The sequence below is a fragment of the Phalacrocorax aristotelis genome, chromosome 2, assembly GCF_949628215.1.
Source record: "Phalacrocorax aristotelis chromosome 2, bGulAri2.1, whole genome shotgun sequence".
Lineage (NCBI taxonomy): Eukaryota > Metazoa > Chordata > Aves > Suliformes > Phalacrocoracidae > Phalacrocorax > Phalacrocorax aristotelis.
In genome coordinates, this window is record NC_134277.1 from 150,323,288 (window position 1) to 150,337,884 (window position 14,597).

General features: G+C 36.0%; 1 protein-coding gene across 1 annotated transcript in view; it reads right to left on the reverse strand.

Moving 5' to 3' along the window:
* Positions 1-14,597, reverse strand: part of CSMD3 (CUB and Sushi multiple domains 3) — a 614,053-nt gene that overhangs the window by 145,558 nt on the left and 453,898 nt on the right. Inside the window, exons 33-35 of the mRNA XM_075085810.1 lie at positions 5,839-5,952; positions 5,066-5,161; positions 3,987-4,190 (exon numbers count right to left, since the gene is read on the reverse strand). Coding sequence (XP_074941911.1) covers positions 3,987-4,190; positions 5,066-5,161; positions 5,839-5,952 — 414 coding nt within the window. The remainder of the gene's footprint in view (positions 1-3,986; positions 4,191-5,065; positions 5,162-5,838; positions 5,953-14,597) is intronic.

Below are 14,597 nucleotides of genomic sequence, written 5' to 3' on the forward strand. Positions count from 1 at the left end.
AAGACTGCACTAATCATACCCATGTCCATGGATTAATAAAAGTGTTGTGCAAGAAGTAGGACAGAGGCATCTACTACTATCAAGTTTCTCTTCTGAATGTTCAACTTGAATATATCTTGTCTAGATCATTAGATGCTCTAACAGGGACAAAGAATATTGCAGCTTAATCTAGATAAAGATATGTTGGCATTTAAGAAGTTGAAGGAAAAGATTGATATGATCATTTATCAAAACCATTAGAAGCTAATGTATCACTTCTACGCAACATTCCTAAGTTCTGAACAGATTTCATCAGATACATATATGAGGATTTAGAAAAATAGGAGAATGAAACTTATCTTAAAAAGTTATACTGTAGCTACATTTTGTGTGGCATATAATTGACAGAATCTTTTGGGAACTACATGGATAAACTAAAGGTTGGTGTCAGTTAAAGTGTTTAAATATTTACTCACAAAGGGATAAACAGACAGAATGATTGATGTCTGCTATCTGTAAGGAAATATTCAAGCATTCACTTGAGTTAAGGCAATTTAATATGGTCATGTCTACCACTTTAATTATTAAACTGATTTAGTTCAATGCAATTTTCACCTCATATATATTTTATCACCTTTATTGGCATGGTGATTTTCACACATAAGGTGGCCTGTAACCCTTTCTCAGTTCAACTTGCCTAGAGATAGATAGCTTTATCTTCCACAGACTAAATATTGTATTAAAATATCAATAATATATTGTGATCAATGGCCAAAATAATTATTTCAACATTTTGTTGAGTTGTTATATGTGAAAAACAGAGGGAATACATTTCAAGGGGGTAAATAGTATAACTCTACTGACTAAACTTTAATCATAAAGAATAAATGAAATATAGCTATATACTTCAGCTTCTTCTTATTATATTGTATATATATAATATATATATTAAATTGTAGTTCTATTTCTATGCCTGAAAGAGTCAAAATAAATATTTGTTTATAATAGATGGTTAATAATATTTTATTAATATTACCAGATTGGTACGTAGTCTTGATATCTATCAAGATTTTAGTATGTTGGAGAAAAACTTCTATGTTACTGAAAACCACTCTATCATGCACCATCAGCTGATTAACAGAAGATTCAAATCAACCTAATGAAAAAATGTTCTTTATTTTATTTTCCGCTGCTCATATAAAACTCTGCTTATGTACTCCTTAATGTTGGAGTTAGTATCATAATGTGGGTTTTGCAATGGGTTAGGATAATTTTTATAAAATCTGTTCTCTGTCACGAAAAGTAAAGTAGCTTTAACTTATACATATATTTACTGTTTTGTTTGGGAATGGAGTTCTTCAGATGTCTTCATCCTCAAAATAAATAATTTTCAGTGTATCTATTTGCACAAAATTAATATGTAATGCAGTTAGTACTGCAACAGATGTTACAGGTGGAAAAGTTTGATGGCATTGTAAAAACATCTGTGGAAATGTTGACCAATTGTAATTAATTTATAAAATCCTGCTTTTTTTCCATGTAAAGAATGAAGCCATACTGGAATAAAACTTATCATGTAAATGTACCATATTTACCCTTGACATAAACCTATGGACAAATGTACCATTAGAATTTTATCTCTTTACTGTGCACTTCGTGCAAATCAGCTTTATATATATCAATGGATGCGTATTAATATAAGAATTTAATTTTGAGAATATAATCTTGTATGAGTAGAACCAGACAAAGTATATTTTCTGATCTGAAAAATTACTGGAGTTTTTATGACAATAAATTAAATATTAGTGTAACTATTTCTACATCTTTAATATAATAGTATCCTTTCTAATAGCTTGCAATATCTTATCTGAGATCTGGAAGGTGAGAAAATCTAAGTTTTATGAGCAGTCTAGGCATAAGCTGATATTTCTGAGTTTTAATCGATCATAGAATCATAGGATAATAGAATCAGTAAAACTGGAAAAGACCTCTAATATCATCAAGTGCAACCATCACCCCAACACCACCATGCCTCCTACACCATGTCCTGAAGTGCAGCATCTACGTGTCCTTTAAACTCCCCCAGTGATTGTGACTCCGCCACCTCTCTGGGCAGCCTCTTCCAATGCCTGACCACTCTTTCAGTAAATAATTTTTCCTAATATCCAATCTAAACTCCATGTGATGCAAATTCAGGTCATTTCCTCTCAACCTAACACTAGTAACTTGGGAGAAGAGACCAACACCCACTTCTCCACAACCTCTTTTCAGGTAGTTGTAGAGAGCAATAAGGTCTCCCCTCAGCCTCCTCTTCTCCAGGCTAAACAGTCCCAGTTCTCTCAACCTCTCCTCATAAGACCCACTCTCTAGACCATTTACCAGCTTCACTGCCCTTCTCTGGACACGCTCCAGCAACTCAATGTCCTTCTTGTAGTGAGGGGCACAAAACTGAACACAGTATTTGAAGTGTGGCCTCACCAGTGCCGAGTACAGGGGCACAATCACTTCCCTGCGCCTGCTGGCCACACTACTCCTGATACAAGCCAGGATGCTATTGGCCTTCTTGGCCACCTGGGCACACTGCCAGCTCATGTTCAGTGAGCTGCTGACCAGCACCCCCAGACCCTCCTCTAGTGAGCAGCTTTCCAGCCACTCTTCCCCAAGCCTGTAGCGTTGCATGGGGCTGCTGTGATGCTAACGCAGGACCCAGCACTTGGCCTTCTTAACCACATCAACCTGATCAAGGCCCATCAATCCAATCTGTCCAGAACCCTCTGCAAAGCCTTCCTGCCCTCAAGCAGATCAACACTCCTGCCCAACATGGTGTCATCTGCAAACTTACTGAGGGTGCACTCGATCCCCTCATCCAGATCACTAATAAATCTATTAAACAAGACTGTCCCCAAAACTCATCCATGATGAACACCACTTGTAACAGGCCTCCAGCTGGATTTAACTCTGTTCACCACAACTCTCTGGGCTCAGCATTCCAGCCAGGCTTTTAGCCAGCAAAGAGTACACCTGTCTAAGCCATGAGCCGCCAGGTTCTCTAGGAGGATGCTGTGGGAAACAGTGTCAGAGGCTTTGCTAAAGTCCAGGTAGACAACATCCCCAGCCTTTCCCTCATCCACTAGGCAGGTCACCTGCTCATAGAAGGAGATCAGGTTGGTCAGGCAGGAGCTGCCTTTCACGAACCCATGCTGCCTGGGCATGATCCCCAGGTTGTCCGGCACGTGACTGGTGAGCTCACTCAGGATGTATTGCTCCATAATCTTCCCCGGTACTGAGGTCAGGCTGACAGGCCTTAGTTCACCAGATCCTCCTTCTGGCCCTTCTTGTAGATGGGCATCACATCAGCCAGCCTCTGGTCATCTGGGACCTCTCCTGTTAACCAGGACTGCTGATAAATGACGGAGAGTGCCTTAGCGAGTTCCTCTGCCAGTTCCTTCAGTACTCTTGGGTGGATCCCATCCAGCCCCATAGACTTGTGAGTGTCCAGGTGGCTCAGGAGGTCATAAACTGCTTCCTCCTGGATTATGGGGGGTTTATTCCACTCCTCACCCCTGCATTCCAGCTCAGGGTTCTGAATGACCCGGGGATAACTGCCCTGACTATTAAAGAGTGAGGCAAAGAAGGCATCTAGTACATCAGACTTTTCCTCATCCTTAGTTGCAATGTTGTCCTTTCTCCTCATCTTCACCCATAAGTACTCGCCTTTATCATCACAATTCCTAAGCTCTACACAATCAAAACACTCCCTAATATAGAGAGCTAAGATTAAGGGAGAGCCAGGGACTGACACTGATGTTAATGCAAAAGAATCTAACATAATTTATAGCACCAGCGTATGTCTGTGAAACTTGTGAAATTTTGCAGCAAGGTTAGAATAGAAAGGGAAGTATAAAATACTGTACAGATGGCAAAGAAAGAATACATTCAGCTAGAGAGAATTGTCTGCACTTTGCCTGAAGTGTAATTAGTTCCATTAAAAAATATTAAGAACTCACCAACACATGTAGGGAGTGAATCATTCCACTGTGCCAATGCATTTGGTACTGTATCACATCTAATTGCTGTTGAGCCATGGAGGATATAGCCTGGATTGCACTCAAAAAGAACCAATGACCCAACTGCAAATTCGTTTCCAATCCTTTTTCCAAATCTCGGTTCAGGCACAGAGCTACACTGTGTTGCACTTGTTCTTGGAACAGCTGCAAGCACACAAACAATTGTGGGTTCTTAGATTTGGTAGAGGAATAGAGATTTTGAACCCCAAATATTCAAAATGATTGGAAGTAACCTTCAGTTATTTACCAGTTAAAAACATTTTCATAATCCCCAAATGGATCTTCAGAATACAGATTGCACACTGTTGATGTCTGAGTTACTATGTAGAGGAGCATAGCACTGATATCCTTGCAAAGATTAAAAGCAATGCGTAAAATCCACACTGAAACCTCTCTAAAATGGCACCGAAAAGAAATAATACTAGGAAATACTCAGCTAATACATGGTTTCAAAATAACATTTCTGTGTCAGATATAGATATTTACAATTATTCCTGCGGATTTCTAAATGTATATTTTGACTGTCAGATCAGGATTTAAATTTAATGAAGGAAAGAATTGCAGTTGCAAGTATTGATGTATAACCATTTCTATGTTTGATTCATAAAAAGGCAAATAATGAAAACCAAGAGAAGTATCTTAATAACAGCAAGATCACTGATTCACCCACAGGTAATAACACTTACAGTTATTCATATTTAAATTGAGAGATAAACCAGTTTGAGCAGCTAGATGGGTCTAACATTGGTCAGACAGATTAACAAACACAAAGAGCTGCTTTGTATAACTGTCTTCTTAAATCTGGAAGCTCTTTTATGCTTCTTAAATATTTGGTTTAAGCTTTAAAATAGAGGTAAAGGAGTGGGCCTAAATATTTTTCAAACCATGAAGAAATAGTGAAACTTGTTATATTGTTAACAGGCTATTATTTTCCTCTACATTCTCAGTCTGTTCCTCTCTGATGATTTACAATTTGTGATGAAAAGAGTAAATATACACATTTTTCCAGGTTGTCTCACCTTGATAAACAAAATGAAATCCTTTAGCTGTTATTGGTCCAACTGAAGTAAATCTAACCGTGATCTGGTTACCTGAGCTCAATGGGAGGGATTCACCTACTCAAACAAAGCAAATACAAAGCTATCATAACCAAGTTTTAATAAAGAAACATTCAAAATACCTGTCAACATCTTTGCAGCTAGAAATAACCCTCCCAAAACCCTAGTCTGCTTCAGTAAACTTCACAAGATATATGCATTTTCAGTATTTTATGTTGGTAGTATTATGTTGTTCCAGAGAAGGGGGACTAAAACTCATTTTGGTTATTAGGTTATTTGTTTGCTTTTTTGTGTACTAAAAAAATAGCAAACAAAACAACCCAAACCCCATACCTTTTTTAATTGAGTCAATATGCACATAATCTGCACAATTTTACTCCGCTAAAATGTATGCCTCTTTCCGTTTTAAATATATAACACCCATTTCAGATTGCTTACTAGGTAAGTCATAAAAGCATAGAGTAAGAAGCCAAAAACACTATAATAGCTAAATACCAGAAGAAAAAAAATCTAAAGAGAATAGATTCAATTTTACTTCTTTTTATTCATTAATGTGAAGTTTTGAGTGATTAGACTTTGAGTTCAAAATCCTGATCTCATATATTTGCCTGAACTGTATCTAAGAAAATATGACAATAAACTTTTTCTTTTTTATTTTTTTTTTGTGAGTGCACTATCTTTCTAGGTTCATAAAAAATAAATAACAGTTTAATGACAGTTCTATTAAATGATACCTGAATGAGATCCTGAGAGAGAGGATAACAAAGATGACTGAAGAGTTGGGCCATCATATACTTCAACTACATCATGGAGTGATGTCTGGAAAAACACAAACTGGCCAAAAACCACTGACCAAGCAGGAAGGAGAAAAAGCAAGAGGCACCAATGACAAAAATTAAAAAACAAAGAAGGACAGAATGAGAAAGGAAAAACGAAAGACAAAGATGAGAACAAAATATAGATTAATATATTTTTAAAAAATATTTAAATATTTATTGATTGTATTTTCTGACCACTTAATTAGCTGTCATGGTGTTTAAATTTTTTTTCATACCATTACAGCAGTCAATGGATAAAAATGTAATTCTATATATGTAAAAGAGGCAATGAAGGTACACAAGATGTATATATACACTCATTAAAAGATTCCAGTAATAAGGGAAGAAAACTGTTGTTCTGCTGTTGAATATACTTTCAAATTCTCTGTTCTCCCCTGCCCAACACACATCTAAACTCTCAGTGCAATATCCTCCTTTTTAATTCTAGGCATATTGCTATATATTGTAGTTTATTAATAAATTTTATTGACAAGCCTCTGTAAGTTTTACTTACCTTGGAATGTTTCATTTTTCTTAAGAACATTAGCAGTCAGTGCACCTTTACCTTTGTGAAATAAATGAGCAACTGACTCAAAGCAACAAACTCTTTTCAGAATACATATACTGAATCACAAAAATATTACTTTTTAAAGCCATGCTAACAGAAAACTCAATTAAAGAATGCTATTTTTGCACTTAAAATCAAAGTTCTGTGCAACACATTCACATCACAGGTATTTGCACTGTCAATAAATATAATAAAAAGTGAAAAGAAAATATAATTGTTTGGATTAATTCTGACTCTAGTACCTATAAAACATTTACGTTGTAATTTTATCACTATTACTAGCAACGGAGGGGAAAATGGTGTATAAAGGTAAAAAGGTGGAAGTAGTTAGATATTTGTAGGTACTGGAACACCTATAAAGAGAAACAAAACCAGTTTTCGCTCATTATCCAGGTTAGACATTTTGGGATAAATACTCCAATGTGTTGCTACTGGATTATATTTGTTTACAATATGTTCTATAATATCTTACCTGGTAGATGAAGCAATTCTTCCAATTTATACACCTTAGAGCTTTAAAAACCATATATTAGAAAAGCGAAGTCTTCAAATTGTTGGCTTTGGGTTTTTTGTTTGTTTGTTTTGACTGATTTTTTTTAAAAAAAGGCTGTTCCACCTTGCCAACTCAGGATCCTATCACACCCTCTTTTCAAGAAGAAAATAAGTGAGTTTTTTGAAAGAAAACCTTCTTCTGAAGAGAAAGACTGGACATTATATTTATAAAATATTCAAACAAAAGTAATTTTTAAAGTGTGTATGGGACGCTTCTGAAGATTTTTGTCCATTTTCAGGAGGAATCATGAGTGAGATGCTAGATTATCTCCATCATTTTTCCTCCAATCTATCTCCAGAAATTAAACACTGATGTTTTTACAAAATCTGATAATTTTTTAAATATTTACCTCCATCCAAGTCTTCTCTTTGGTATTGCTAAAGATAATTAACAAACTTAAGCCAGCTAATTGTTTCTATCATGTTTGTACTTTTATCAAATCTTATTTTCATACTCAGTGAGTTTCATTTTGGCATTGAGCTAAGTAAAGCCCTTTGTGACTTCCACTGCCATTTCCCATTTCATATTACATTGCAAAATATGTATGGAATATTCAGGCAAGTCTTGAGGTATAACTTAACAAACTTAACAAACTTAACACATAACTAAATATTATCCTGGAAAAACTGCAAAAATAATCTTTCCAGAAGTGAGTTTTGCTCACAACAGCATGAAAATTTTATTTCACAGTGAAAAAAAAATCAGATTCTTCATCTGCTTCACTGATGATATCCTCTCTTTGCTCATGATTCAGCTGTGATGTTTTTCCTATCAGGTCTTATAAAGGATTTATAATATCATATTTGAAATTTTTTTTGTTTGAGAAAAAAAGAAAAAAAAAAGCAAGTAAAATTGTCCAGCAGTTTTAACCTTCTTTAAAAGTCAGGGAAAGAAATCTCTAATTAGAGAAACGGTCTCTATGGTTATTAAAGATAACAAGTACCAAGTACACACTAAGAAACAAAAAATGCAAACCCCTCATGCACCTTAACTCCCAAGTCTGCAGACCCCATTCTCTGTGCTGCGTGGTGGATCATGGCCAGTCATGGACTACAAAGGAGAAAAGCCATGCTTTAAATAAGCAGGATTCAGGCATATCTACAGGAAGCAGAAAGCAGGAAACTATTGTGTGAGATTCTTTTTCTGTGAGGAAGAGTCAGCAAAGCTTTACAACTGATCAGATAAGGGTGATCAATCAAATAATCATTGGATAGGAGAAAATCTTCTGCCCATTCACATAGGAGACAGGAATTCTTCACAAGCTCAGAGAACTGCATTAAGATCTAACTACACTAGTATGATGACAATCAGTCTAGCTTTCATCGCAGAAGTTTCAAATTTTATTTTATTTTTATTTTTAGGAAAAGGAGGGGAAGAAAAATATTTCCTTTTTTGTGAGAAACAGGATGTTATTTAAATTTTTCAGTTCTTCTACCATTTCCTTTGGATGTCACCTTCAAAACACCTTGAACTAGCCATGAAGTAGCTTTCAAAAAGATCAAATGCATGAATGACCAGCAGAATGTCTGCATCTTGGAGGATTTTGAAGTTAACGTCCGTTATTTATTCATAGGAAGGAACTTAACATTCATGTACTGCAGGTTAAGTGTTTTACATAAAATCGATTAATCACAGAAAGTATGGTTAATAAACTCACAGATACTAAAGGTAGAAAGCTTTATTATGATCTATTGCTGTCTTAACTTACGATGAAAGAAGAAAAAATGCTTTGACTATATTGTTAAAAAAAGTCAGAGGCTACCTACAGTTGCAACTTACATATGCCTCCTCCTGAAGAACATAGCATTCCTCTGTGAGTAATTCCTTTGCTTTAAGCTTCATAACAAGCAACAGATTAAAAAAAATATATGAAGTTTTGCTTTGTATTTACGATGAACTAGCAATACACTGTAATGATGGACTGACTCAATATTTTTAAATTAAATTATACTCATATAGACACAGATAAACTGTATTCACCCCCTTCTGCCTGAGAAAGATGTCCAGTAAAACTGCAAGATAAGCTGAATATACATTGCGCTTTTTGAAGAGAAATTTTTCAGTAATCACTGAGAAGGATTTTGAAGGGAAAGACTGGAAGATGACATTCTAAAGAGATGATCTTACAGAATTAATGTGTATAGGAATATTGCTTTCAGTAGGGAAACTTAAATCAATTTTAACCTGCTTACATAAACAAAATGGAAGGTCTAATTTTGTACTGTTCAGTGGAACACTTCAGTTTGACATAACAATAACTGAGTATCTCTGAGTTAGCAGTGTTACTATCATTATTTAGTTTTTAAGTTAAATTAGCAGTAGAGGTGTCTTTGTTTTTAATGTTCCTTTTCTTACATTTCTAGACATTTGTTTGTCTGCCAGTTACTGTTAATACATTCACTCTACTCTGTATCTGTAGCAGTAATATTTAGTGATATCTGTTAGATTTCTCTGTAATGGTTGACACTTTTTAACATATGCCATAACACGAAAAATATTAATTGTTTGTGAATAAAAAGTAGAGTCCCTACTAGCAGTATCCTGTTGGGAAAATCTCGATCCATTTCAAAGCAAATACCAGAATAAGAGAGATGGCTAGTGTTCCTGAAGCTGGAAGTAGTAAAAATTAATTTTAACAGTATAAGCCTTTTGGGTCCACTGCAGACTAGACGTCAAAATAAGGCTAGTGGTGGGTTTATGTGCAAACCACTGGAAGAGGTATTCTTACTGACGTGAGTAAGGGTTGAGAACTGCTTATCCTCAACAGATAATTATTAACAAGAGTGACCGAGCAACTGAAACTGAATAGAGTTAATATAATAATATTACCAAAAATAATCAGATATAAAAACAAAAAGAAAACACAAAATAACTGAAAATTAAAAGATGCTAACAATGACAAAAGAAATTAATATACACACATATAATTATACATATTTTCTATATTTCCTGAAACTATAGATTGTCCTTACACAAGTTTCCCAATATATAAAGGTATGATTATACAAAACAAACTTACTGAAACCCTCAAATATAAATGGAATTGTACTCCACTATCATCATATGCATAGCACAAGTTTGTTGTTATTAGCAAATTAAATATACTTGAATAAGTTTACATTTAATATCAGTGGTCAACATAAATGTCATGGAGATTTTCCAAACCACACATAGGTATGCCAGCTAACTGTCCTTGGATAGGGCAGGTTAATGTGAATTTATACTAGTTCTTCACAATGTATGTGACATGTGACATGTACCACTGTCTAGTTCTTAATCTCTTAGTCTGTGGAAAAAGCCTTTACTGAACTCTTTGCCTTTCATCACAAGCTATCAGTGTTCCATTGGTAGTCTCAGCTATTGTTCTCTCAGATGGAGTACTCTGTTTCCTGGCAGAACAGCCAGATTAGGGAGAATAAGAAATAAAGGATTGTCTCTGCAAACAAGGGACAGGTAAGGAAGGGCAGAAAGAGTTCTGCTTCTTAAAGCTCTCAGGTGCTGTTTTCCTACTCCACATGAAGGGAAAGAAAATACCTGTCTCAGAGACACAAAAAAGCAGGAGTGCACAGATTTATGTCTGAGCTGTAAACCAGAAGCTGCTATTCTTCCTTCGTTTTTCTTCTGTAAAGAAAGTGTTGACTGAAAACATGCTGATCTGTCCTCTTTCTTTACTGTATTCCTGCATTCCCAGACTCGGAAGGGAAGAAGATGGGAAATGCTACATCTTCTCATGGTTGAGAAAATAAGCTGTTTATCTGAATATATGGAAAGACAATAAGAATGTGTTTGGTGACAGAAGATGGGGCAGTTAGAAACACTAGAAGACAGAATGAGGAATTCAAGTGAAATTGCACAGAAAAAGCTACATGTGTATTTCCCTAGAAATGGGCGTAATCCCATAAAAAATGGGAGAAAAGAGAGACTCAGGACTTCTCCTGGAGCTGGAACAGGAATAAATTTTTATTAACACATTTTTTGCTTCCTCCTAAAATCAGGAACATTGATTACAGTATATAAATTATCATTCTCCTCCAGGCTTCAAACCTCAGTCTCCCTTTCTGCTTCTCTCTTTCTGCAGCTCACATCCTCTTTCCTGGCCTGACTCACTATAAATACCTGTTCAATCCCTTCTGGATCTGCAACAACACAACAGTAGAGGAAAAAATGTAAAACCAGTACACTTTATTTTAAATACTATGTATACCATATAATTTTATATTAATTATAGTATGTTATATTATTAATTGTATTATATCTTATTTGCAATAACAATAAATAATACTAATATATTGCATCTATGATGTAATACAGAACCCTGAATGAAAAAGCACACTATAACACCTTCTTTTCTCTATATTGGTTAAACTGAAATTCAAACTATTATTACTGTTACTAGTTTCAACAGGTTACATTGGTTTATTTACCCCTACAGACAAAAACTGTATCTTACCATTTTGACTACCTTTAAAGCAATTAAGATTAACTGTATACCTAAAATGTTGAGTTTATCTTTTTTTTCCCCTTAAGCTACCTAAAAGTTAGATAGTTTTTTGGGGCTTATTTCTTGAATTTTTTCCTGAGTAGAATGAATCATGCACTGGAGAGGCCTATCTTTCTCCATTAACTAGAGTGGGAACCTGGGCAACTAGTGTAAACTATATATTAGATTTTTAGATGGCTGAAGAAGGCTGAGATGAACCTCATCCATAATGTTTTGACCTTATAGACATAATTTTCTTGTTGTCTTACAAAGCAGTCTTTTAAAAACTTGACTATAAATGGAAGACCTGAAATTAAACCCCAATAAATAAAAAAATAAACAAAAGTGTTAAATAAACAAATGCATTTTTATCTATGCACAAGCTGACATGTTATAACCTGTCATGTGTCTAGCAATAGAAAAGATTAATTTCTCCAGAGTATACTGGTTGGGTTTTTTTTAAGAATTAAATAAGAATAGATGTCCTGAAAAGGACAAGGGCAGAGCTCTAGAAGAGGGTATGTTGTTTTTTCATCCAACATCAATATCAAACTATTCAATTGTATACTGACAGAGAATTTGCCTTTAATGACACTTATTTATTATGCCGTATTTTCTCTTGTGTGTTTATATGTAATTACTTTTGAAAGTGGAAGAATAAGACTTCTCCAAAATTTACTTTAAAATATATAAAATCAATGACCCATTCAAATACTAATAATTTGCACTGGGTTTTCTTTCAATTAATGAGATTCAGCAATTCTAATGAACAGTAAATATTCAATACAAAATAAGTTGATATATCAGTAAGACAAGAAGCATTAAACTATGACAAGCTACTGGTGCTACAAGCTTCTAGTGCATTAATTGGCATGCCCTAACTTGCAAAGAACTTCACAAATAGTTTACTAATGCTTGCTTACTTGTGTGTTACTGTTCTGTTGATGTATGTTCTTATTACATACAGATAACATTCAGCTGCCACTTTAAGGAAAAGTTGTTGGATATAATTTTATCCAATCTTATAGCATACAATATGTAAAATAATAACAGTTAATGAAAACACCCTTCACAAATATTATCCATTTTGCCATTCTGTTCACTATGGAGAATATTGACTATACTTCCAGTTAGAAAACTGACTGTGTTTATGGTGAATCAGAAATGGTAAGTGATTTGCTCAATATCAGTGGGGTGGGTTGACCCTGGCTGGATGCCAGGTGCCCATCAAAGCTGTTCTATCACTCCCCCTCCTCAGTCAGACAGTGGAGAGAAAATGTAACGAAAGTCTCGTGCGACAAGATAAGGACAGGGAGAGATCACTCACCAATTACTGCCACAGGCAAAACAGAATCCACTAGGGGAAATTGATTTAATTTATTGCCAATCAAATCAGAGTAGGGTAAGGAGAAAAAAAAGCCCAGATCTTAAAACACTTTCCCTCACCACTCCCTTCTTCCTGGGCTTAACTTCACTCTTGATTTTCTCTAGCTCCAGCCCCCGAGCAGCACAGGGGGATGGGGAATAGGGGTTGTGGTCACTTCATCACACCTTGTCTCTGTTGCTCCTTCCTCCTCACACACTTCCCCTGCTCCAGAGTGGGGCCCTTCCGTTGGGAGGCAGTCCTCCATGAATTTCTCCAACATGGGTCCTTCCCATGGGCTGCAGTTCTTCATGAACTGCTCCAGCGTGGGTCCTTTCCACAGCGTGCAGTCCTTCAGGAACAGACTGCTCCAGTGTGGGTCCCTCATGGGTCCACAGGTCGTACCAGGAGCCTGCTCCAGCGTGAGCTTCCCACAGGGTCACGGCCTCCATTGGGCATCCACCTGCTCTGGTATGGGGTCCTCCACAGGCTGCAGGTGGGTATCTGCTCCACCATTAACCTCCATGGGCTACAGGGGCACAGCCTGCCTCACCATGGTCTTCACCACAGGCTGCAGGGGAATCTCTGCTCTGGCACCTGGAGCACTTCCTCCCTCTCCTTCCTCACTGACCTTGGTGTCTGCAGGGCTGTTCCTCTCACATATTCTCACTCCTCTCTCTCCAGCTGCAGTTGCTGTTGCACAGGGTTTTTTTCCCCCTTCTTAAATATGTTATCCCAGGGGCGCTACCTCCATTGCTGATGGGCTTGGCCTTGGCCAGTGGTGGGTCCGCCTTGGAGCTGTCTGGCACTATCGGACATAGGGGAAGCTTCTAGCAGCTTCTCACAGAAGCTGTCCCTGTAGCCCCCCTCCCCTTGCCACACAAACCCACTATGTTCAAAAACAATCAAACATCACAGATTGGACTGTTCAACGCCAACTTGCGTGTTCTTTCATTTTGTTTCGTTTAGTACCTATAAAATAAAGGTACAGAAGAACACTTAGAGAAACAGAGAGAATAGTAATAATGTGGCCAAAAGATGGAAAACAAAGCACTTGTGAATGCTAGCAAAAAGTACAGAAGAAAAATAGATATATGGAAGAAAAAGAAATTATAAACCAAGATACAAGCAATACACTAAACAGGAAAAGCAGCACTAATCTATATATGATGAAGGTGACATTTTTTTCTAACAACTCTGACATGCTAGCAGGCATATGAATTCTTTATGGGTTATCTTTTTTCCATTTAGATCAAACCAGTACATTTAAAAAGAGAAAGGCCTCTTCCTATGACATTTGCTTAAGACTTACTTTTTCTTTTTTTCTGAGGAATGTCAGTCTCAGAGTTTTGAGTGAAAAATAGACCTTTTCCTCTCAAATATTGCCAATGATATTTCTAAACTAGGGAAAGGAGGTTGAAATGATAATACAGTCCAAGCAGAAGAGTTTTGTCAAAAAATAGTTAGATGTCTATAAAGCACTAAACATATTTTATTTAAGATACTGAGACTGAGAGCACTGACTAAAGTGAGAATAAGAAGTTTAAAATTGATTTAGTTAGTTAGAAGCAAAGTTGGATGAAAAAGCCTATTGATAACTTAGGTACTGTATTGTATGATGTAAAAGTACACCATAGTTTCAAAATATCCTGCTGAAACGCTTTTATCATTAGATGTGCAGACATTTTCCTATATTATTTCAGTCTTATAT